Source organism: Plectropomus leopardus, chromosome 6 (genome assembly GCF_008729295.1).
Source record: "Plectropomus leopardus isolate mb chromosome 6, YSFRI_Pleo_2.0, whole genome shotgun sequence".
Taxonomy (NCBI): domain Eukaryota; kingdom Metazoa; phylum Chordata; class Actinopteri; order Perciformes; family Serranidae; genus Plectropomus; species Plectropomus leopardus.
Window position 1 is genome coordinate 14,270,348 of NC_056468.1, and position 26,669 is coordinate 14,297,016.

The 26,669-nt window shown below is 40.6% G+C and overlaps 1 protein-coding gene across 1 annotated transcript in view; it reads left to right on the forward strand.

Annotated features, from left to right (window-relative positions):
- The window catches only part of trpm3 (transient receptor potential cation channel, subfamily M, member 3), a 159,550-nt gene that overhangs the window by 125,109 nt on the left and 7,772 nt on the right, over nucleotides 1–26,669 (forward strand). The window contains exons 10-20 of the mRNA XM_042487953.1: nucleotides 332–432; nucleotides 1,715–1,849; nucleotides 2,068–2,118; nucleotides 6,655–6,795; nucleotides 9,076–9,105; nucleotides 11,660–11,952; nucleotides 13,263–13,491; nucleotides 16,785–16,988; nucleotides 20,137–20,277; nucleotides 22,926–23,054; nucleotides 24,195–24,446. Coding sequence (XP_042343887.1) covers nucleotides 332–432; nucleotides 1,715–1,849; nucleotides 2,068–2,118; nucleotides 6,655–6,795; nucleotides 9,076–9,105; nucleotides 11,660–11,952; nucleotides 13,263–13,491; nucleotides 16,785–16,988; nucleotides 20,137–20,277; nucleotides 22,926–23,054; nucleotides 24,195–24,446 — 1,706 coding nt within the window. The remainder of the gene's footprint in view (nucleotides 1–331; nucleotides 433–1,714; nucleotides 1,850–2,067; nucleotides 2,119–6,654; nucleotides 6,796–9,075; nucleotides 9,106–11,659; nucleotides 11,953–13,262; nucleotides 13,492–16,784; nucleotides 16,989–20,136; nucleotides 20,278–22,925; nucleotides 23,055–24,194; nucleotides 24,447–26,669) is intronic.

Below are 26,669 nucleotides of genomic sequence, written 5' to 3' on the forward strand. Positions count from 1 at the left end.
TACGTTGAATAATATGCAAAAGGCCTTGAATTTGAACTCTGCCACTACTACAGTTGTTCAAATGTCTTATTTCAGAAATTTTTGAAAATTATTTATAAAGGCTTTTAAGTGTACATCTGCACTACAGCATATATTATAGCAGAGAAAATGAGACTAAAGGCACATACAGAAAATATAAAATGAGCAGTAAAGACAGATCTGTATCTACATTACAACGAAAAAGTACAACTTATGTTCTAAACTTGATTCTTTGACTATGTATCAGTGTTAAAGAAAACTTGTTTTCCATTAATAAGACCCTGTCTCTCATCTGTCTTTTGCCCTCTCTCAGGTGCAAATGCTTCAGCTCCTGACCAGCTGAGTTTGGCTCTGGCTTGGAACAGAGTGGACATCGCACGCAGTCAAATCTTCATCTACGGACAGCAGTGGCCTGTAAGAAAGAACCATAAACAGTAGACACGAAAATACACATACTGCATTAGAAATGCTGTTTGTTTTGATAGGGCTTGTTTGTTCTAAGTACATTAACGGTATACTGCACTGCCTAAAATGGTCTTTTGCATTGTACCTCAGTCTTGAAATTTCTTCAAAGAAACTGTCCTCAACAGCAGATAATATTAATAACTTCTATGTATCGCATAAAAGAAGTGCAGTTCAGAGTGTTTTTACATTCACTCAAAATAACTTCAAAAGTGATAAGAAAGAGAAAGATGGTAACAAAAGGATACTTTCAGCTTTAAAAACCAATTTTGATGTGTAATGCAGCTCAGTGTCACTTGTGGGGGAAAGGTTCAGCAACTGACAAATGGTTGCGAACAATAATCAAGCACTGCTGCGGTTATCTGTGACCATAACTGAGAAGTTTGCATTCCTTGCAGTTTTCAAGTATAATTTGAAACCATTGTAAAATGCTTCAGCGATTTATTTGAACCTTATTTTGAATGTGTAGTGTGAAGAGCATTATGAAAAAGAATATTACAATATATGTATTAATTGTGGCTCCTATCATGTTATGTGAAATCCCATCATGATAATCCTGTTGTAGTTTTAGTAAATAGTAGTGCTGATTTATATATATTTATCTGCTATACTCCCATATAGTTTGTGGTATGTGCTGTGTCAACCCTGTCTTTTAGAAATTACCTTTGTATATGTCTAAATTGTTTTTGTAATCAAGTTGTGGTAACAACTCAGTTGCTGCCTGGATTATCTTCACAGATGATTTTTTTAAATTACTGAAACACTACAATTATTTACAGCATTGTAATCGCAGGGACGTGGTCGGGGTAAATGGTGAACGCACAGTGACACTAAATTCTGGGTTTGCATCCAGACTCTTGTCTTGCAACACAAGCACTTTGGTAAATGTTAGGAAAAGACTGTTATTTCCGTGAAATGTTAATTAGGAATCATAAAATAATTCTCTAGTCACTACAAGTTAATAGTGTATGGCAAGATGGCTTATTTTAGTGGAGAACATAGAAATATGTGAACATTTTGCTGATACATTTAGTATCAACTTTTAAAGTATAAACTTAGAATTTAAATAGCAAAATTTCCTCATCAAGCTAATAGAAAACAGAATTTGGCCTGGCATTACATTTCCTTCTGAAGTCTATTTGCTGTTTCAAAATATTTGTATTTAAATATGATTTCTAGCAGACAGGGCTGGTTGTGTTTGGCATCATGTATTCTCCATCCCATGTGTCTTTAGGTGGGTTCCCTGGAGCAGGCAATGCTGGATGCCTTAGTTCTGGACAGAGTGGACTTTGTCAAGCTGCTGATTGAAAATGGAGTCAGTATGCACCGTTTCCTCACGCTGTCCAGACTTGAGGAGCTCTACAACACGGTAAAAACAAATGCAGAGAAATGCATTGTAAATACAGGTGTCGCATTTTTTTGCTACACAGCGGGGAAAAGCCTCATTGCAAATAGTTGCAATTGTGAATTTCTAAGTAAAATGTCTATTGAAAGGTTGCCAGGCAGGGTCAGTTTTGTCCTAGGGATCTGTAAATGCTGCCAGTAATAGTAATAATACCCTCATATGTTGTGTTTGTTTTCCAACAGAGACATGGACCGTCCAACACGCTGTACCACCTCGTCAGAGATGTCAAAAAGGTAAGACCATCACCGCCGTCTCTTCAGCTCGGTGGCTGTTCAGGCGCACTGTATGGGAATGTTGGCTTGAATGTGTACATTTAAGAAGACACATTTGACCACATAGATTTTTAGTTGCTTTGTTTTTGCCTTATGTGTTGTTTACTCTATTTGCATCAATTAGTGTGTCTACATATTGGTAGCCCTAGTTGCTGTCAATACTGCAAATAGAGGCCGGCTTTTCTCTTTCAGCTGGAGTTGCGGGCTGCAGTGGCTGTGTAGAGCTATGCACGACTCTCATCCCTCTCATGACTTTTCAGCAATTTACTCTGTTCTTTCTCTGAGGCACACACTACCATGGTAAACAAACACTACATGTATTAAACACTGCTTTATCCACAGAACTTGAGTTTGAGCAAACTGAGGCCGCAGTGGAACTGCTGCGAGGCTGAGAAAGAAGAACTCAGTAGACACACAGTTTATTATTTTCTGTTTTTATTTGTGTTCTTACCACACGATTTTGCATGCTCTTTATCATCTGATTCTTTGGACAGTGAAATTGCACATTACCTTACATAACACAGATTTTTTTCTGCATCAGGACTGTATTATATACATGTTTAGGATGATGAAATTGTGGATTTCTCTCTTTCAGTATAGCTTTTGGCTGCACTAAACCATTAAAAAGTTAAACACAATGCAGTGTTTTTTGCTGCATATCTCTTGCAGCACATTGCTGATAACTGCAATAGAAAGGCAGCAACCTAAAATTTACATTCAGCACATGTCTGCATGCCAATTAGTAGTGATCCCACTGTAGTGAGATGATTGAGAGGTCAGCAACACCACCATTAGCATTGAGAGGTGTTCATTAATTAAAGTGTTACTGATTACAGTAATGCCGCATGCTCCTCTGGGAATGGCTGAAAAGGCCTGATGTTGTAATCACTCCTCCTTTACCTCCTCTCGGTCTTTAAACACAACTCTGATCTTAAGTTGCTGCAGAGAGAATATGCAGTTTAATTCCTCACCTCACACACATGCAAAACACACATTGTAGTGCATGGCAAAACATCCTCATCTTCTTTTTGCAGAGCTGTGTGTGATTGCCATAGTGTAGCTGGGTGTTTTTGTGTCGCTGTTGTATCATAGTATGATGCTAATTAGATTTAACTGCCATCCCTCGGGTTGAATCACCATGTCATCGCTGTTTTCTTTCTCTCTTATTCTTCCCTGTGGATTGTGTGGTCATACTGTTGGCAGGTTTTATTGTGATCCAGATACAGATGTTGGGCTAAAAACAGCTGTAAGGTGCCGATGAAGGTCGCTCTCAGGTTTTATCTAGTTCATTCATTAGATTGTGGGAAATCTGAGTCAGAAAACAGAGAAACACAGAGATTGGCTTGTGGACTACAGCTGCCGACGCAGAAATTGGTTTTCCTACAGAGTAAATGGCCACAGGTTGGTAGCAACACACCTTATGTCTCAGATTTCAGGAAAGGTTAGGAGAAAATCCGAATGTAACAGATGGTTTTACTTCTTAGCTTTCTGTGTGGATTGAAAGCAGAAATGGGCCAGAATGATGGCTAATTTGTAGTTGTAGGTCATCAGCTCACTATTTAACTTGCAGAGGATGAGAACACAGACTTAAAGATGGAGTCAGCATTTCTGGAGAGAGGGATTGTTGATTTTTGAGCTCAACACCCAAACAAATTTACCTCTTCAAGAAAGAAGAAAGGACTTAACCACACTGATCAATTTACAGCCTTTAATAGTGCACACAGACTAAAGCCGGGCCCACAATGCCTAAGTGAGGAGCACGAAAATGAAATATAAAACTCTGCTCTGCGGCTCCGCTCTAAATCAAACAGATCTCACCCTCCTTTGTGGCTTTTTGGCAGGCTACATACTACTCTGGCACGTTGCTGCCTCTCAGGTTCAAGACTGAATTGCACTCATAGACAAAAATTCAATTTGTTTGTCAAAACAGTTCAAACTGACTTGGCAAATAGCCAGCGATGATGGAATAGCTCCTGGGGTGGCCAGTCAGATTTCGGGGGTGGTCCGTGCCACCCCAGGCCACTCTCTAGACACGCCCTGAACTGCTTGTAATTTTTTTCCCTGCCTGCATAAACAGGTTAGGGCAGCCACACTGCCCACGACAGCATCATGCTGCTCTTCTGCAGCACATGTAGAGAATGGGTGTCTCATCCATTTTTTTCTGTGTGATGGCAGGGTTTTCAGCAAAAAATAGACCGTGAAAATGTATTTTTACTACCAAAGCGGCATAATACAGCCTTTTAGTACAGTTTAAATTTTTATATCTGTCACAGACATGAAAAAATGTCACTATTTATTTTCAATTAAACACTTCTCTTTTCCCTTTAGAATATAAATAAAACCCCTCTGACAATGTTTCTGTTGACAAAATCCCCTCAGTTGTTAACACAAAGCTTTTTATCGTGAAATATTTGCAGGACCGTGTTGTTGACAATGCGGTGGTTTGCACAACTCCATAAATGAGTGGAGTACTGGCCTTAAACTGTGGAAATACAGTAGTTATAGCAGCAGGCAGTGCTGCATTTTGCAACAGTCTGTGAACACCTCCTGCATGCAAGCTGCAGCAGTTTAGCGAGGTAACTGTCACACACTGCTCAAGTAGGCAGTGCGCCCCGGGTATTACGTTCCAGTGCCACTATGTCGTCATCAGAGTCAAAAAAGGTCAGTGTCAGAGTCTCTTTGACTCTGATGAAGACACAGGGGTGTTGTAATGTTAGTCTATTTGTACTATTAGATTGATCAGTGTGACCTAGTCTTTTCTTCTATCTTGGGAAGTCTCCATCTGTAAGGTTTGAAGCACCTGATTTGACTGCATGTTGTTGGATGATGTGCGGGGAACCATGTTTTAAGTATACCGTTTTGTAAGTGCTCCTCTCTGATGTCATGAGGGTTTCATTGCTGTCACAGTGTCTCTTTGTTTGTGGTGAACTAGGAGGTGGAAGGAGAGCAGTTGGTAAAAGGTTGATTGCTTGCTTCAAGACACGTTTTTTTTTTTTTTCAGTGCACAAGCATCAGACAGGTAGCGAACCGTGAGGAGATATTTGCTGAACTGGTTGTTCAGCTGTTAAACTGGTTGCCATTAATGTCACGGTAATGGTGTAGAGACATTTTCAGGAGAGCTGCATCCCCATTAGTAAGTCAACCAGGACTCAAAGTTCACTAACTACACTGCAGAATTAAAAACTGCAGCGCTCGATAAGCTCTCACAGTGTATTCACACAAGGTGTAAACAAACAGTTATTAGCTTGAGCTTCACTTCCACAGGGAATTAAAAGTACTTGGCTGACCGCAGACTGGTGCTTTTGAACTATATATATCAGTAGGATGAGGAGGTGAAGCTTTGTGTGCTCTCTTTGAACCGCGGACGAATGAAAAGACAAGCAGTATCTATGGCTCTCTTCACTTCAAAGCATGTCAGATGACCCACGGGGGTTTGCCAGGCTTTACCACCAAGGAAACTGGATCGTTGGTTATGTGGACAGGATAGGGATGAGTGGGACGGAGAGGATTTCTAGGATCCCACATCTGATCGGAGAGGAGCGGAAATCGAGGATGGTGTAAAGATATGTAAGGTAATTGGTGCATCTCAAAGGAACAGTGGGGGTCAGGATAATGACTTCGGGATGTAAGGTTGATGTTGAGGGCATGAGGAGGAGCAGCGGGTGTTGATATAGTTATCGTCCTCACGTGAAAGGACTTCTGTTTCAATAATGATTCTAGCCTCCAGCGTTAATAGCTGTCTGTCTGTCTGTCTTTCCATGCTATTGCCCCTCTCTTCCAGGCTAATGAGACATTACCACTTTCTCTTTCTTTTCCTCTCTTCAAGACTGCATTGAACCTCACTGAGAAGATCTCATTATTTCCCTAAATGCAAATTATGACAAATCATTCAATTTCTTACATCCTTTGCAATTGTCCTCAGACTTTACATTCTCTTTATGCACCTGAGTTTCCATTCTCTTCTCATTTTCTACTCCACCGTAAGAGGCGTTACAGCTCAGGGCTTTAAAGATTCATGTTCTCGACAGCTTTCCCCAATAATATCACAACTGAAACTATAACCAGTTTTTGGTGCAGCCGATTACAAGATCAGAGGAATAACTCCAGATTTTTAGATTCAAAACACATAGTTTTAAAGAATACACAATACAAAAACATAAACTGAACCACAGTCTGGTTGAGATAACAATTCATTAAAGAGGCTGGAAGAGAGATCTTGCCTGAGAGTTTCTGTGTATCTTATTTCCCCTGCTCTTGCTCACTGACATTGTGTGTTCTTTCCAAGCGAGAATATCCAGGGTTCAGTTGGATCTACTTCAAGGTGAATCAGATAATCAAGTTTTCTTTCATAGCCAAAAACACTTTGATATGGATTTTGTGAAGTGAGTGTGTATGTCTGTGTGATTTGTTCTGTACTCTTGTTTCCCTCTTGTTTACCCTCCTTTATTAATCAGGTGGCGTGGGTTGTTGCCCTGTTAACACTGTCTGTTTTTTTAGGGAAACCTGCCTCCGGACTACCGCATCAGCCTCATCGACATTGGACTGGTCATTGAATACCTCATGGGCGGGGCCTATCGGTGTAACTACACCAGGAAGAGATTCAGAACTCTGTACCACAACCTCTTTGGACCCAAGAGGGTGAGTAAATTATTCTTATCCCACCATTTAATGCATTTCAGTGTTAATGTGTGGAATTTTTTAATGCCATTAAGTAAAGGACCAGTATAAGTGAAATGAGCCTTGTGATCAAATTAGCTCTGATAAGGGCAAGATTAATGATATAGGCAAATTATGCTATATAATAACATGTTAATCAGGGAACTGTACTCAAGGGCAGACGTCACCTTGCTTATGCTAGTAGTAAATTAGCATTTACACAATGTCATGACTGAATGGGCAGGAAATACATGAGATCTTAGCAAGTGTGATATTTGATGTTTGGAGCAATAATGAGTAAACTACAGACCGTAATGTGTATTGTTTTTTAATACTGCAGGTGGATTCTGATCCTTTTAGATGATTGGGTTTTATAAAATATCAGGAAACTGAGTGAAATTGGAAAACATTGGGGCAAGTTTCTCTAGGAATAAATGGAAATCAACTCACTGCTACTTTTGCTTAGCTTATCTATAAGCCCCAACCAGCAGGTGTGAATTGTTTCTCTTCATGGTGCAACTGGTAGATAATGCAGCACTGATGTTGAATATTAAAGCTGAGATAGGCAGAAAACTGGGAAAGGCAAAAAAAAAAAAAAAGGGTGGAATTTGAAAATACACCCTCCTCCTGCAGCTCTCCCTTCTCTTTTTTTTAAAACAGTTCCCACCAGACGTCCACGGGCATATGGGCATATGCACATGCTTCATACAGTAACCCAGTGTTTCCCATACATTAATAGATTTTATCTTATTTTATTGTGCAGCTGCATGCAGCACATTCCCTCAGCCCCTCCTTGCCCCACTCTCTCTCTCTGTTTAACAGACCACAAATGAGACAAGAATTGGCTAGGTCACCACCTCAAGTCTGTCGCTCTGACAGACCCTCAGTTGGGGCCTGTAGTGGCTTGAATTCTGCCCACGAATTACAATATGCTTAAAATTTATTATTGGATTTTTTTCCCAGCGAAGGCAAAATAAAACTGCCTACCCCAGCTTTAATCTACATATCTCAGCCTGTCAGCCCTAAAGTGCACCACATCCATTAAAAAGGCACATTTTGAAAAATATGATGTTAGGAAATGTATCCTCATTAAATCCACACAAATCATGATCTCCTTCAATCAAGGATGCTGTTCATCAGCGCAGGTCAGACTTGACAGTCCTGTTATTCTCCATTCCACATCAAGTGGGCATAGGCTATTAGTAGCTTGATGCAACAAATCATCCATCTATAGCAGTGGATCTTCATCATGTGCCATCATAACCCCAATAATATACACAACACACTTCATCCAAACCCCTACAGAAACTAATCTCACTGATTAGCACACCTTCAAACTAAGTGGAGGAACTGATCATTGAATTCATGAGCTGAAGTGTTTGGTGATTATGTGTTTCACACCACACAAACAGCATATTATATGGTCTGTGTTCATGTTGTTCTGATGTATAATTCTCTCATTCTGCCTCAATACCTCACACACTGCCACAAGTGTGATGAGAACAGAAGTATACACAGCTGTGTCTGCAACACCATATTGCTGCTCGAATGGCGCACCTTTGTGTTTGTATGTTTGAGCGTGTGTGTTTGCGAGTGTGTGTATGTGGGTCTTCATGTGCCTGTTTATCTCATTGTATGTCTGCCATGGCAGCAACAAAGCAGCTGGAAAGACGCAGATAAAGCGAAAGCAAAGAAACGGGACAGAGACTGAGCAAAGAGGCAAAATGAGACAGAGAGAGTGAGAGAGTCAGGTCTAATTCAACTGTGATTTTCTAGATGAAATGAATGTGCGATCATGTGCACGCACGCACACACAAACACATGTTAACTAAGAACAAAGCCTTGAAATAGATGCAGATATCAAAATCCCCACAGGAGACCTGAGCTATTTTTACCAACTCAGATGATGGCTCATGAATGCATAATTCATACATGCCCTGCTTTAATACAGACACACAGTACTGTACCAAATGCACAAATACACTCTGTTTTAATACATGCAAAAACACAAATGTAAGACATTGTAGTTGTATGTATAGTATACTGTCAGTCACAACAGCACAAACTACTATCCCTCATTGTTGCCATTTTAAAGAAAACCATTAAAGTGAGCGATGTACCACATTAAAGAATATTCCTGGTCTTGTGTGAGCGAGTCTGTCTGTCAGTCTGTGCTGTGTTGTGCTTATAGAGTAAATTACTCTATAAAATACATTCGACACGGTCTTGTTCTGCTTGTTTATGTTTTTGTTGCTTTTCTAGCCCAAAGCCCTGAAACTGCTGGGGATGGAGGTGAGTGTTGATCTCATCGAGATTGTTATTCAGTCATTCCTTCACTGTTCCTCTCCCTCGTTTAAAACACACTCTTCTCCCTCATAACGTGTTGAGTGTACAGTCAGTCTGCAGAACCTTTTCAGCAAAATTAGTCGTTAAGTGTGTGTCGTGTGCCTTGCAGTCTTTGAAAGGAAGACCTTGAGGCATGTTTCATTTACTTTGCTGGCATTTTGTATACACTTTTAAGCCAGCTGAGGGCTCGTTGTGAGATAACATTATTAATACATTTTACACCACCTTGTACAAAGTTATTTTCAATTTACATTTTTCAGAGATCTGTAAAATACAAAAAAAAACCTCAACAAAGATGTATGACTACAGATTTGCTCAAGGACTCCAAAAATATAAATATGTATAACTTATGATACATGTTAGAGCAGCTCAGTTACATTTAATTAAATAGGTAACAACTGACCAGAGCAGATTACATAATACATGGTTTGTGTACTCACATGTATCTATGGTGTACACACCATAAACTATTCACATCATGAAGCTTTTATCACAGCATGTGTCTACAATTTCCTCAGAGGTATTCATGTCTAATGTGCATGGCTGTCCATTCCTTTGGACACGTACTGCCTGTTTCAAATCTGTCGCCCTGTCAGTGTGTGTTCTCTCTTTGTGTTTGTCAAAGTCTTTACCCTAATGTCTTGCTGTCTTTTTGTAATCCAGTTTATTATTCAGTATCAGAATGGCAGCATGGTCGTACATTTATGGTGCTGCAATCATTTCTAAATATCTATAAAATCACAAACTTACTCTTTTTTAAATGTAGTGTCACTTTCTAGTATTACTGTGCAATTTGTTTTTACACTTTTATTATATTCAGATAATCTGTCTCAACGTAAACAGCATTTGTAGAACCACAGAGAGTCATTTCTCAGATTTCTGGAATTGATCAACTGTCAGTAGCCCTTAACTCTTAAAATATGAAATTATTGGAGATCAATGCTGCTCTGCTGACATGCCATTTATACTCTAACTGGCAGCATCAGTCTCTCCAGACAAAGGGAATCAACCTGGAGTACCTCACCCATGGCTGAGTTATTTTTTCACTCAAAAGGAAAAGGAAGCTTAAAAAAAGAGAGTAAAAGATAAAATCCTTTGAAAAGATTTTATTGAAAATTGTAAAAGACCATACCAGTTATGTGCATTTCAACATATTCTCATCCCAACTGTTCAAATACCATTGCTTTGTCAGTGGATCTTCATGTCTAAATGTGACCCGCAATCCACTCCTTTGTCTGTTTTAGATGTTTCGGGATGGCGTGTCAATTAACGCTTGTTTCATGCATTGTGCCTTTCCAAAATATACTTGTATTTTCACAGGAAATATACAGTTTGCTTGTAACATACAGTCTTTTTCAAAATAGAAACACTTCATTGTTGCATGTTTTTCCTCAGGTTATTGCAATAACCTATAACAATAGCATAACAATAGCACAAAAAAAACCAAACCATCAATGGTTAGGCTTAACATTCACACAGGAGGCAAACAGCCAGCCCCCGTTTGAAAGTCCGGGGTTTGTTGGACCCACCCACTTCCCCTCCTGCCCACACTAAAGGGATTTTCTAACTCTTTGTATTACCGTAGCTGTGCGGGACGTTATAAACTGCTGCCACTCCGGGTGTATTATGCCACTGTGAAAGGAGCCTTGTGCGTCCCTGTCTGACTCCGACATCCACTGAAAATGTGATTGTTTTGGACGTCGATGAAAGGCTGGGCTGTTGTCCGCTGCCTCTAAAATGGATGTGCTCGCTGCATATCATACTGCCAATAAAGGTGCCTTTTTGTGTCAGTGTCTGATGCGACATCACTGACAAAGCGCAGGTATTTGACAGTTCTGGTTGTTGCCCTCTGCCTCTAAAACAGACTCACCTGCTGCATATCATGCTGCCACCAAAGATGCCACTTTACATTGCTGTCTGACGAAACATCGTTGACAATACAACCGTTTTTGACAAGTTTTTGCCCTCTGTGTCTTAAACTGATGTGTGTATCATATCATCGTGACAGATGCCTCTTTGCATTGGTGTCAACTTCGACATCACTGAAAAAGCAGCAGTATTTGACGAGTTGGGAGTGAGAACCTGCCTATATCTTGTGTGTAGTACTTTGTCCTTCCACCTGTGTCCTCCAAAGTCTGATTTTGCTTCTGCATTCAACTAGCTGTCATCATGTGAAGTGTGAGCAGTTTCAGAAATTACATTATGAAAATCCTCGCTGGTTGATATGACCCCTCTAGACGAGTGTCTAATGTGAACAAACACAGGGAGAGTCATTAGGAAATAGAGCCATGGCTATGATCCTGATTCCTGGGTTTCTCTTTTAATTCAGAACCCAAGCTTTGAATCAGTACATTTAAAAATGGTTCAGCATCAACTTGACCACTCCAGTGTTGTCCTGGTAATAAATATAATCCGTAATAGGTCACCCAAAAATATGTACCTCTAAGTAGCATACTCCTTTTCTGTCCATCCCCACTAACTTGGTATGAATTTCCACCAGGATGACATGCCTATCCGCAGAGGCCGCCAGAAGACGACGCGCAAACGAGAGGAGGAAGTGGACATTGATTTGGACGACCCTGAAATCAACCACTTCCCTTTTCCGTTCCACGAGCTGATGGTGTGGGCTGTGCTTATGAAACGTCAGAAGATGGCGCTGTTCTTTTGGCAACATGGGGAAGAGGCCATGGCCAAAGCCTTAGTAGCGTGTAAGCTTTGTAAAGCCATGGCACACGAGGCCTCTGAGAACGACATGGTGGATGACATCTCCCAGGAGCTGAACCACAATTCCAGGTGGGTGACATGAAATACGTTTCAGTATAGTGTGATTTTGTAGTCCTGAACACTGAAACATTTTTGCACTAATTAATGCAGAGTTGAGAGGAGAAGCTACCTCCACACTTCAGCACCTATCAGCAGATACACACACAAACACACCATCCTCCTTCTTCTCTGCAAACTGACCTGTTTCAGACTACTCCAGGCTCCCATGGGATGTAAGTGACATAGATAGAAATCTGACAACATGCATCTCCGTTAGTTAAGGATATGCATTTAAGATGAAGGTAATCACCAAGAGATGAAGATGCTGGCTATGGAAACGACTGTTAATTAGGGGGAAATGCTTTAGATACTACAAATGAAGCATAGCAACACCAACCAAAAACTCCCTTCACACTAAGACACACATTTACACACAGTTTCAAAAAACAGCCTTAGAGCTGGCACATTTTGAATTTACTTTCCACAGAGAATTTAGCTGGCTTCCTTCGAAGTGCTCATTTAACCACATACATTTTGATATCTTCATGTAATCTTTACATTAATGGTGTTTGTGTGTGTGTATAAACACAAGGGACATTTGTGCGAACTTGTGAAATGTATAATGTGAGGAACATACATACAGTAATGTCTGCTTTCTGTAGGGATTTCTTTTTCGTTTTCAAGGCACTTGCAAGCAAAATACAGCTGGAATATTCACCTTTTACTGTAAATTTCATGACGTTATGTATGTCATATGGACGGCCCCTCGTTCATCCATTTATACAACCCTGCGGAGCTGTGTCGTGCTGTGTATCACTGCATCGTGAACCCTTGTTTTATAAATCTTCCAAACCCCAGCGATGTCAGTGCCTTGTTGTACACATTAAGCTGCACAGGACAGATTGCTCTCCAGTGTAGTGTGCAATACTGTGCAGAGTATTTATAAGTGTGTATGTGTGTGTCTCAGTAATGGAAAGTCATTTTAGAGGCTGAAATTAGGGTGAAACTTGATTTCAGAGCACTGTCTCATGTTTTTATTGTCTGGAAAGGGATTAAAATATTGACGTAAGGGATGGTGCTTTCTGCGCAAAGTTGTGTTTGTGTGTTTGTGTGTGTGTGTGTGTGTGTGTGTGTGTGTGTGTGTGTGTGTGTGTGTGTGTGTGCGCGCACGCTTGCGTGCTTGCGTGCATGCAAGTGTTTGTATCCAAATCTAATCTCCTTTAGAATTTGGCCAGATGGTCAGTGATTCTTTAATTACATTTTTACATGTTTGGACAAAGTGTCACTGTCTCTGTTCATGTCTCAGTGTGCTCGTATATGTCCTGCATATAATTTCCCAGAGAGTTTGGCCAGCTGGCAGTGGAACTCCTCGACCAGTCCTATAAACAGGACGAGCAGATGGCCATGAAGCTGCTGACGTATGAGCTGAAGAACTGGAGCAACGCCACCTGCCTGCAGCTGGCGGTAGCGGCAAAACACAGAGACTTCATCGCTCACACCTGCAGTCAGATGCTGTTGACCGATATGTGGATGGGACGCCTGCGCATGCGCAAGAACTCGGGCCTGAAGGTAATGGAAATGGGCCAGATGTTTAGGATAAGCTGTGAGTGAAAAAAAATTTACTTACATTGGATAAACCGTTTGTGCACTTACAGTAACTTCAGGCTTTGGTGTAAGCGAGGCAGAGTTGTGTTGGTGTGTTTTAATCTCCTCAGACTGCCTGAGAAAAGTTGGGCAGGGAAATTAACGAGAAACCCTCTCACCTCCCTGAGGAACTACAGTAGCGGTGGCCTGAATCACTTCAGTGGATCTGCTGAATGGCTCACAGAAAAGTAGAGAGTGGTTTTACATGACCGTTACCAGGTGTGGAAACACAGGGATGTGAAGCATGTTGAGAAGATTGCTGATTTCTGTAGAAAATTACTGTCAAAGCAGATTTGGCAATTCACTATCAATATTTGACTGTTTGTGCCTTTTTTCCACATTCAGATTTTTAGTTTGAACGTAGTTCAGCAAGACGTTAAGGGTGACAGTGATGCTCACATAATATAGTAAACAAATACAATCAGCCCTCTGAGCTAGTGGGTGCTAATTACGTTAACAAAGGATTGTAAATGTGCAACAACATTTTTGCCAACAACAGATAAAAGCTTGAGACTGTATCGTATGAAGTTGCTGTGAGCTGCACTTCTAAACAGAAGGCAGATGATGATGATTCTTGGAGGCTGACCAAAGAAAAAGCCTCTCTTCCTCAAAGCAGCTGCCTCCATTTCACTCAGACTCACTCTGGGTCTTGATCAGAAGCTGCCCGTACTGAAGAGCAGAGTCAAAGTAGGAGAGCTTACTCTGCAGCAGCACACTGACTGACAAAAAAAAAGAGACTCCGCGACACAGAGAATCTCAGTTGACTGAGGGGTCCCCGATTGGTGATTCGAATGTTTGACTTTCAGGGGGCAGCCTTATCTTGTAGCTCATCTTTATTTTTAAATTCCCATGGCACGTCTGTGTCACTAATTATGTCCACCTCCTTCCTAAACATTCAAACAGTGCTCGCTGCCTAGCTACAGGCAGACAGAGGTATGAAGCCAAGAAAAAGACAATCAGGATATTTAGCGATATCATCTGATATCGATCACAGGCTCCTGAAATGAATCGAATTTGAAATGTTATTATTTTTATATCAGACTTTATTATATCAGCAAATATTGTATAATTTTTCAAAGAATTTTTATAATATGGTATTATGATGAAACATGGCCTTCGTTAATCTCATGCACCACCAGTCTGGTACTGAAAGGAAAGCCTCCAATTCATCTGTACAGTTTGCGCCTATTTATCTTTGTTTAATACATACGACCCAAAAGGTACTGGTGAAAAAATGTATATATTGAGGTGAAAAATGTATTCAAGCAAAGTTGTAGTAATGAGGAGGCAGCACATTAGTCTGGACAGTTATAACTGTGGTTTGACCATGATGACTCATTCTTAAAAATGTGGAGAGTGTGCACTGGACTGTGAGAGGAAGATAGGTTGCCAAAGTCAGTCTGTTTACAAACTAAGATTTTAAATCCTGCAATTTGGTCAGTTACAGAAAGTTGTTTAAGTTCTCGGTCTTTCATGGTGTTTCAAGGCTAAAAGAGATAAGAAGCGTACACACTTCAGTTCAATCAAAGAGACTAACAAAGTAGTGTTTATTGATAACAGATGAATAAAACTGGTCATTTTATGGAGGTGAAATTATGTACTTAAAGATAGACCTACCTGAAGCTCAGCCAGTCAAGGTCTGTTGTGACAACAGAGACGATAAGGATCTGCCACAGGAAGGAGAAACGTGTGTTGGGCGATGTGGCCCACAACTTCATTTAAAGGCCAATCCAGAGGGGGCAGAAGGACTGACCTTGATTGCTTAAAATTGTGTCCACACATCTTATATGGTGTGGTAACATCCCTTTGAGTCAAGGGGAGAGGTGTTAGTTAAGGCTGGTGGTTGACCGTTGAACAATTTTTGCTCATGTGGGTTTTCCAGATGTCTGGCAGTATGGTGATAGGAGGCAGCTGCTCAGATCAGAGAGGTTAGAGTTATTTATAATGAAGAGTTGCCCTGGGAGTTGCTGAAGGGACGGCTGGGTTCACACTCATTCATACACAGACTGAGACAGGATGATGGGTCTGGCTGGCTCGCCTCTTGGAGCCGAGGCAGACTACAAGTGCTTTAAGTATGGTTTGGCCTTTGCAGGAGGGAGGGAGAGCGTGCACTGCTAAAGCAAGCTCACCGGAGCAGAAAGACAGAAAGGAAACCACAAGTGGAACAAACAAGATTCGCTGCCCCCAGGAGTTCATGATACATAGCAAATAACATTGTCAAAATGTTGTCAAGATAATGTGTGTGCACATTTTTGAGTTGCTATAGTCTCAGGGGCAGTTGTCTTCAACCCACCGAAACGCTAACTCATATCAGAAGTTTCTGGAGGCTACGAATGCACTATGAATTGCAAAGATAAGTACATTGATTTCTTCACACATCAATAAGTAGTGACAAACTGCTGACATCTTTGCTTTCGACCCCTTGGCACGACCATTGACAAGAGAAGCTGAGACATCACTTTCTGTGCTGTGGTTCTAATTGTATTTCTCACTGGTCACTAACCCCAATCCTTCACTATCCTAAACTATCCTTTTCATATATGCAGTCACTTTGACATCTGACAGCTTTGTTATTAAAATGTGACATGAACTGTCTCAAATTTTAAGTAAATTTAAATTGCATACATTTCTAGCCAATAGTCAATGAAATGAAAACAGAAAATTCCACTCTTAAATTATTTAAAGACAGCTGCTTCCAGAGATAAGAAGACACTCGGCTGCTCTGCTCTCCATCTTCTTCTCTTCACGTTCCCACTGTGTTAAAACCCTCGCTCTTGCTTTTCTTATGTGACTGGTATGAATCTGAAGTGTTTACGGCACCCCTGCTTTCTCTATCCGCTGTGTGTGTCCCTCTCATCCATCGAGGCAGCGCAGCATCCTCGCTGCCTCTCTGGACTAATGCTTTTGTAATTGACTTTCACAATGAGAACCCTTGCTTGGCTGTTGTAAATACCAAAGCTTTGTCATTCTGTTGTGCACAGGCCAGGGCATAATGAGGAGGTGTTCACGAGGGTGAATTTGTATTATGTGAGTTTCACGCGTGTGTGTCACAGACCCATTACAGGGGTTGGTTTATTCCAGACTCTCTGTGTCCTAATTTCCGCAGTGCTGCTCATAAAAGCGTACACATTCATCACATCTGTGATTTGTCGCTTCTAGCTCTTCTCGCTAATGTTCCTCCTCCTCCACCTCCACCTCCTGTCTTCCTCGTCACCTAGGTAATCTTAGGGCTGCTTCTGCCACCCTCCATCCTGAGTCTGGAGTTCAAGAACAAGGATGAGATGTCCTACATGCCCCAGGATCAGGAGGCCTACCTGCAGGAGAAGGAGGAGGAGGAGCCCGAGAAACCAGTCAAGGAGAAGGAGGAGGAAGACATGGAGTTCACAGTAAGATCTTACTGTGAGGCGCAGTACAACTCCGTGGTGAGAGAACCCACCTCAGCCCCGCATCTCAGAATCTATACACATATTCAGACTTAAGTCTACACGCTGACTGATCTTTGAACACATGGCCCAGATTCTGTGTCCTTTGTAAAAAAAAATCTCTCGTGGACCAGTGTTATGTTTCTGTCCACAATGAGGTACACACATACGCACCCAGTTCTACACACACACACACACACACACACACACACACACATACTTGTTCTCTATCCTGGCCAACTGGACCCTTCCAGCCAAATTGGCCTTTCCTGTTTCTCGTCGTCTCAGCAAAGACATGGTCGTGGAGTTGTAGCGTCTCAGTCTGTCGCCGCTTGTGGGTTCCCTCGTGTATGTTTCTCCTTCCATCTATCTCCTTCTCTATTTCTCTCTGCCTTTCCTCTGGTCCCTCTTGTTCCCTGCCCAGCTCTCTCTCTCTCTTTGCTCCTTTTGTTTTTTTTTTATTTCTCTTGCTTTCAGCTCCCCCTTTCTCTCTAGCTCTTTCTCTCTTTCTCCCTCTCTCCAAGCTCAGTTCTGATTGAGGTACAGTACTGTATGTTAGCCGATTGCTGCCCCCTCACTCTCTCCCATCATGATGATGGCTTGCTGCAGCATACCACTCAGCATGTCGGCTGCTGAGCATGGGAGGCCCAGGCTTTTGCATTATATAACCATGCCCGCCTGCTGCTGCAGAGCTTAAATCATGCAGAGTCTGAGCACCTTCTCCCGGCTCACAGTGGAAGAGTTGGTCCATCTGCATAGACATGGATGTACAGCAGGATTAGGACTCGTTCCATTTCAGTCCAATCAATTCTGGAGATGATACCAAGATCCAGTTTGTGTGTTGAAAGCAAGGCTGGAATTTGAGTGACAATTTTAAGACATTAACTGGATCTAAGGTTGTTCCACGAAATGATTGAACTGAAGTTGAACGCCCCTCAGCACCACTGTACATACTCTCCATCTGCATTGAGCACATCCAGCAAGCCAGCGCAAATGGGCCATTTTACACATGCAGTCCTTGAGGCGCTGTGGTGTTAAACAAAGAGCCCTGCTGCCGGAGGATGCATTTGCAATGAGCCCCTTCCCATTGCCCTGGCTTCTGACTGTACAAATGCACCTTCAGATACTTATGAATCACACAGAGATTCATACAGATATACACAGACTGCTACACCACAGAGGGAGATTGTATTGTTTTATCCTCAGATGCTTTAGATAAACCACACTGTGATGAATGTTACAGCCTGCGTGATAGCCTGTTACCACTTGCTGACAGGATAATGTGCATGCTCGATACAGTAAAGGAATGGTGTGATTTACACACTGGCATCTGATTCTGTTCACCTTGAAGGCCCTGTCTGTGTGTGCCTTGGACAAAACTTGTAGCTGTATATGTTTCATATATTTGTAAAAAAAAAATACAAATCCCAAGATCACTGATTTTCTCTTTGATTTTTTATATTGTTGTATCACTATTGTCTTTATTCATTGGCCTAAGAACTTTACCCAACTCCTCATCTTGTATATTAAATATTAGGACCGACTTTCAAACGTTTTAACTTTACCCAGGTCTGCTATTCTGCTCTACAAAGGCAGATTACAGTTTCAGAAAACTGTAAAACTAATGGAAAGGTTGTAGTGCTTTCATTTTATGTCTTCATAGGCTGATTATTTTACCCCAAAAATTCATTGCCATAGAACCCACATAATACCTAAAAAAAATGCAGATACTGCATTCTGCCTTTAGATAACCACAGCATGCTCAGAGAAACTGAAGTATTTACCAACAAAATCTGTTCTCTCAGCATTATTATCTATTTTAACTGGTTTGTTTACCAAAATTAACTTTAGTTTGATAATTATTTACAGTCCATAGCTTATAGGAACGAATACTCACTCAAAACATTACATTAATTTACTATTAAATACATATAAAGGTCCAGTGTAAAGGAATTTGTAGCGTTCAGCAGTGAGTTTGCAGGACTGAATGAGCAGTTTATATCCACATAGAGAGAGGGTCCTTTTCCACGGAGTCTGCCATGGTGTTCTGCAAAAGCCCTAAGTGGACAAATCAAACATGGCTCTGGAAAGGGCCATTTGTATTTTAGGATTTTCAGGTTGGCCACCCTAGTTCTCCTACGTGCTTGGTTTATGGGAGAAGTTTCAGTTCTGCAACCTCACTGCTAAATGCCACTAAATCCTACATACCTGACCTTTAAACTTAGCTTCAGTGTTAGCTCAGGCTAGCTGCAGCTGTCTCACAAGCTAACTTTCTCTTCATATCTTACTTAAGCTAGCTGTCTTTTATGGCAGAGTACAGTGATGAGTTATACAGCGCACGGATTACTAACCCAGAGTGCAGACACTGTGTCTCCTTTGTGTTGCTGCTAGTTAAACCTTATTTTACAGATTATATTACACATTTCTGTGGCATGATATTTTTGTATAAAGTAAATCAGCTGTTAAAAAGTCAGACAGGTTCTAACTCAGTTTTGACCAAATATGTAGACGCTGCTTTTTGCCTTTGTAGGGTAGTATATGTCTTTACATACAATACAATTCCATCAATAAACTCCCTCAGAGGTCTGGTGTTGCTTTGACATTAAGACCATGACCCATAAAAACAGTGGGCTCCAAACCCTCTCTCATGGATAATGAAATGTGTCACAGATCAAAATGAGATATCTATGTCTTATCTTTTCCTTTTTTCTGTCTTCTCTCTGTCATTATCTTGTCTCTCCTCTGTCTCTTAATTGTTGTCTGAGACACAATCCATGAGTGTCTGTGTCCGCGTCATACTGTGTTACCAGCCTTCACCCGACACCCCACCTCACACACACATTTCACATTTTGGAATGATGACATTGCCTGTGCTTGCTTCTTTGATTATGATATTAAAACTGTGCAGTAGACAGAATGTAACCCTCTCACCCTTCTCCTTTTTTTCTCCTTTTTTTCTTTTTTATTCAACTTTTCCCATCCCACCTCTTCCCTTCCACACACTTCATCTCCATCTTCTCTGTGCTTCTCCCCCACTCATCCTCCTCCGTCTCTCCAATCCATCGCACTTCCCTCTTCCCACTCTCCGGTTCCCTCGCACCTTTCACTCCTTCCTCCCGCGCTCCATGTGGGGTTTGCATTCCCCCAGGCAATGCTGGGTAAGGTAACCACAGAGACATCCAGAAAGAAAGATGTCGAGGAGGTTCAGAAACGCCACCGCCTCATCCCCATGGGACGCAAGATATACGAGTTCTACAACGCTCCAATTGTCAAGTTCTGGTTCCATACGGTCAGTGTCGGCTTTCAGCAACACCACCTACGTGCTCAGCTTCCTGTTGGCACTGTCAGTGCTCACTTTATTTCTGCAACAGCATCAATTCCTGGTTCCTTGCCGTTAGCTCCTACTGCCACAGTGCCTCATTAACCTCCTGTTCCACACTGTCATTACCCAGCTTTCCTGGGGTGGGAAAGTTTAGTACAAGAGAGACAGGGAGACTGATGGAAGCAACAGAGGGAGCGAAAGGTATCGAAAATCAAATCAGGAGGTTTTGTTAGAACAGTTTAAACACCTCTTAGCCATGGCATATTGCTACTACAATACAGTAAGTCAATATTATCAACAGTGGTGGACAAAGTACAAAACTCTGTTACTTGAGTCAGATTTTAGGTACTCCCTGTCAAATATTGCTCCAATACACCAAGTAAAAGTTGGTGAGTCAAAAAATTACTTGAATTAAAGTAGCAAGAACTTGCTTTTCTAAAAAATGTAAGTATTCAAAGTACTTTATTAAAAATCTCAACATAGTGTTTTATGTCATCGCAATACAAGAACCTAAGGACACTAATCCACAAAAAGCACTGTTTTGCTTGTAGAACAAATAGAAAGAAAAGCTTAATGAATATTCTGTAAATCCTGTAGAAATAACCATAGAAACAAAATTTTGACATGAGGATCACTATTGTCTTCAGTGCATGTGTGAGGTAGAGCTACGAGAAAACCACTTTGTCAAGCAAATAACATGCAGAACTGCATGAACACAGTTTATGGACTTTTGCGTTTCAGAAAAGGAGAAAAAAAATCATCCACTGACTTCAGAACAAATGTAATGAGTAACAAGAGCCATATAGTGAAGTCAAAAGTAATAAGTTTCCAACAAAAACAAAACATAACCAAGTAATGAACGTTTACATGTGTGTCTTTATGTACAGCACTGTTCATCTGGATTCTGTGCCTGTCGATGTCTTTAAAGTCCGTGTTTAGCTTGTGTTTTGTACAGCATCAGCCTGTGAGTGTGCATGTAATGTTTAATATAAGCTGATCTTTTGTCCCCCACACCCGGTCTTGGCCTCCTTCAGTTTGCTCGCCCAGTGAAAACCTCTTCTGAAAAAATCTCTTAACATCACCAGCAGGGATTTCACTGTTTATTTATGCTGGGAAAATATTTTGACTGCTTTTTGTTTCATCCCATTTGTCTCTCTTCTCTGGCTATTTACTCCCCACCTCCTCTCCCCCCTTCACTTCTCCTCCCTGCCCTTCAGGTTAAAGAATAATATTCTACTGTGAATTTCATTACTGCACTGGCAGAGCAGATGCTGAGTTTTCTCAGGGTCAAAACACGGTCTTTACCTCATTACCAGATTTGTATTCAAACCCGTCACCCGCTTTAGAGGGCTGCCCCGTTTAAAGTAATATTAGTCAAAGTTATCACACAAACCAACTGTGCATGTGGGACTCTTTTACAGTCCCAGTCACGCTTCATTAAAATCACTTTACCTGCGTACTTCACCGGAATACTTGATTCAAGCATCCCTAGTTTGCTTGCAGTTATTTTAATATATAAATTAAAGGTGTCAAAGCTTTTTAATTTTGTTTCAAATTTAAAGGTAGGGACATTTTGTCATGATCCCTGTTGAATACATTCATGCGGTTTAACCCTTTGAAATGTGGATCAACATCACTTTTCTTGTGTTGTGCTGCGTATTCAGATGCCTTTCACAAGTATTTAAACCTTTGAACCCTGAGCAAATGGATTTCTTCAAAAACATAGGAAAAAAAGGTATTGAGCAACCTGGCAAGAAATGTCCCAAAAACTGCAAGAAATCAGTAGATGTAGATTTTTTTTAAAAGCCACCAAGGGAAAAAATTCCAGATGATCATAGTTATATATTTAAAATTATTTTTATATGATTGTTAAATTTATTTTTGTTTTTTAGGATTTTGGGATGGGTTTTAATTTTCTTGTACTTTTTACAAATATCTTGCTAATTTCTGTGTCATTTCTTCATGAGTTGCTAATTGCCTTCCTCCTGTGTTTTTAAAAAGAAACCATGCCAATTTGCCTAGGTTTTAAAGGGTTAAACAGCCTCAGAGGATACTAGATCACAAATTGCTGAATCAAAAATGTCGAATATCTGATTGAAACCCAGTAATGTCAGGAACCGAGAATGAGAAAAACATAAAAATTTTTGTGAATAAATTTCTGTCAGGTCGTCCAGGCCTGATCTTTTGATGGTGAGGCTTGCATTGTGATAAAATTATTATCTAGTGTGGATCATGATAAGCCACAGAGCGCAAATTAAAGTGGACAGCTGACATGGATTTAAATAGACACAGCCACAGGAGACACATAATGGACATTTTCAGGCCAAGTGTGGAGGTACAGCAATTAGGTGTCTTGACATCAAATCTCTATTATCAGATCTGAAAACCCAGATTAAAGGGAGGTGTAATGAGAGTTACATTCACTATAAAAAAAAAATTAAAATAAAAAAAAAAATGTTTAATTTTAGTAGTTGCACACAAAAGAGTCAGCTTGTTTGCACAGAAAAAAAATTAACTTTATTGATTTTCCGTTTGCTGTTGTAGGAAAAGCGCACATGCACATAACCATAAATGTGTCCCTGCTGATTTTCGTCTGCCGTTTTCTCTTTTCGTAGATGGCATACGTTGGCTACCTGATGTTGTTCAACTACATCGTCCTGGTCAAGATGGACTTGTGGCCGTCTCCTCAGGAGTGGATCGTCATCGCTTACATCTTCACCAACGGCATTGAGAAGATGAGAGAGGTACAACAGATCCTGGCAGTGTCTACATGCAAATGTGCACCAGCATCCATAACTATTTTGAACACACAGTAATAAATAAGGCTAAACTAAAGGCGCAAAGCTTGTCACCATAATGTCGCTCACTGTTAAATTCAGCGAGTTCTGTGGTGGAGGGCAGAGGCATGTCATGTCCATATCATCAAATTGCTCATGATACATAGGGAAAAATGTGCGGCGACCACTGAAGGAGAAGCAAAAGAAAGAGTCAAGGGGAAAGAGAAAGGAAGTAGGGTGGAAATGAAGGCAAGAGACAGAGACGGGGAAACAAATAAAGAAAACAGAGTAAACTGAAAATACAGGTATGTGGCCATGTGAGACTGTTTGGCTCATCCTGACTCTGTGGCTGTGTTTGTACTGTAAGTGTATGAAATACATTAATCATTATGGCACATCATTCTCAGCTGCACAACAATACCTCCTCACACACCTGCTAGATTGCCTGATTGGTGAACTCATACTGTCCTCTTATGGTCATCATGGTGTATTGCATTTTTTAAAAAATCCTATTTCAATCCTTTTTTGGGATCACTTCGATTTCTCCCTTAAATTTCTGTGTATTTAAGACTTTTCAAGGCCACGCGGAATGATATTTAAGAACATTTTTATAATCGCCAAAAGTTAAGAAAAAAACTGCAGATCTTGTGTTTCTCTCTCTGCATATGAATTTAACTGCCTTAATTCCCATCTTGCTGAGTTTGATCAACTTTTTGCATAAAATACACCAAGCCTAATATGTATTGCTTCTTACTCGATTAGCCATGCCATGCATAATCTTGGTTAAATAGTCAAATTTAGTTGAATTTGCACTTCCCTGTGTTGTCCAGGAAAGTTAAGGCTAGCCAGCAGACACTGGATCCTCTGTTCTGTCCATCCCAGCAAGAAACAAAACATGAGTTGTTGGTTCTGCTATCTTGATTTGAGTTATGTGGGAAATTACTGAAGAAAAATACTTTTATGATTTTTAAATTTTACAATGCAGTATCAGAAAAAAAAGCTATTAAAAAAATCCTTTGTCCAAAGCATTTTTAAACTTGACTTAAACTAGACTTGAGCATCTTCATCTTCCTTTCTCAACTCACTTCCCCTCCAACCTTCTCCCAGATCCTGATGTCAGAGCCGGGGAAGTTGTTACAGAAGGTGAAGGTGTGGCTTCAGGAGTACTGGAACATCACGGACCTCATGGCCATCCTCATATTCTCCGTCGGCATGGTTCTGCGTCTCCAGGAGCCGCCGCTCATGAGCTACGGGAGGGTCATCTATTGCGTCAACATCATCTATTGGTACATCCGGCTGCTGGACATCTTTGGGGTCAACAAGTACCTGGGTCCCTATGTGATGATGATTGGCAAGATGGTGAGAGGAGGCAGGGGGTGGTGTGTGTGTGTGTGTGTGTGTGTGTATGTGTGTGTGTCTTTTCTACCAACAGCATCTCTCATATTTCCTCTCCCCATTAAGTATTCTTCCTTCATGTCTGACTTTTACTACCTTCTGACCTCTACTGATCGTGATCCGTACTGATTATAGGAGTTCACTAAGTCCTATAATTACCGAGGTTTAATTTGTATGTGGTGTGCAGGCTTGGTCCTAACACAGCTTCTGTGCCTCTTAACCACATTATTTGATCTCAAAGAGCACAAGATCAGAGCCTCTGATACATACATGAAGACAAAACTAGAGACAGGATCAAAGGCTCAAATTTGTATCTGTCTGATGTTTGACGGTCTTTGACACGAGCTGTTTACCGCTGGACACAAATGCTCTCTGATATGAAAATCAGCAATTAATAGAGAGAGAAAGTGAGGGGGGTTAGGAAGGGATTTGGATTCAATGACTTCGTCACATAATTGGAATATATGAAGTTGAAGCACCATAAGCGGATTTGAAGTCGGAGCAGTTCACAGCAGTAATGACAAAACAATACTGCAGCATAAATAACAGCAGCGAGTTTAAGTCATACCATCATACTTTGTGTTCATAATTTTATGTTCCTTTGGCATCCGTTAGGCAATACAGTTTTAACCCTTTGAAACCTGGATCAATATCACTTTTCCTGTGCTGCAGTCATTAAACATTTTAACCCTGAACAAATAAGTTTGAGTTCTTTTGTAAACTTGAGAAAAAGGCAATCAGCAAAGTAGCAAGAAATTTCCTGCAAAATTCAAGAAATGTTTAGATTTCGAAAATTATTTTAATAAAAGAGAACAGAGAAAAATAGTTATAACTGACATAATAAGACACCAATTTATCTATTTTTTCATCTTTTTTGTGGTAATTTTCTTGCACTTTTTCCTAATTTCTTGCTATTTTTGGGTAATTCCCTCTGAAGTTGTTTTCGAAAGAAATCAGGCCAGTTTGCCCAGATTTCAAAGAGTTAAATTCTTTGTTTAAAAAAACAAACAAAAAAAAAAACAAGCAAAAACATTATAAATTATTCTGATTTTTTTCTGCCAAATTAGTATGTGTCTCAAGATTTTAACAATGACCACTGTAGGCCTTAAATTATTAATTTGGCCTTAAAATGTGACTGTTTCTTAGATGTGTTTTAGCTCTCTAGAAAGACAATGCTCAGAGGCTACGGTAACAGAGGCCGGTGGAATGTAAATGAATAGTGTTGGCCTCACTTCAGATCTGTAAAGTCCGTAATCAATTTGAGATTAACCTAGATTAAGTGCATTTTGAATATTGAGTTTAGGTTTTATTTCAGAGCAGACTAAAAACAGTTTGATTTACCGACTAAGACTGCTGTGTGAATTCACAAAGAATGGATTGTGGCAACGAATAGAACCAATTGCCCATCAATGAACTGCTGTTTTTCTCCTTCTCAAGCTCTCATTCACAAAAGATATTTTAGTAATGATATAACAGTGCAAACACGGCCATAACGTTTTTCAGATGAGTGCCATTTTTTGCGTCTGATTGCAAGTATCCATTTGACAAAGTATTGTTGTTGTCTCTGCGGCAAGAACACAGGAGAACAACAACGGCAAAGCGAAAAAGACAACAAAAATTTTTAGACAGCGAGCTGCAGGTCCTGACCGATGAAGTGCAGAGACATTCCTCAAAACTTCGGGCAAAGAATTTAAATGTAACAGAGAGCGACCTTACTTAGGATTAAATATCCCAGTCTGTCAGTGCTGTCGTTGTTTTCCATGCACACCCTCAGACTGTAAATGTAGATGCATGTGACGCCCCTTACAGGTGCATTTTATAATAATTTCACTGTAGCTGCATGTGGCTGTTGATCTTTGTGAATTTGACTTATTTTGAAGTGAGGCTCATTTGCATAGAAAGGGGCAAATGTTTTGCCAAATTTATGCATGTTAACAAATGTAAATCCATGCAAATAGCACAGGAGCGCCAAAACACCGTTTGCTTGGCAGCGCAGTTATGGGTGTGTTTCACTCTTTGCGGGTGCTTTGAGAATTACGCGTTTTTTCTTTGTCTTATTTGTGCAGGTTTAGCAGCCACAATGTTTTTGTGAATTTGCCCCTGAGAGGGAATCAAAAAATGCTAATGCAGAACATCATTCATCAAACTGCTTCTCCAGCTGTAACAAACCAAAACACTCCCTCCACG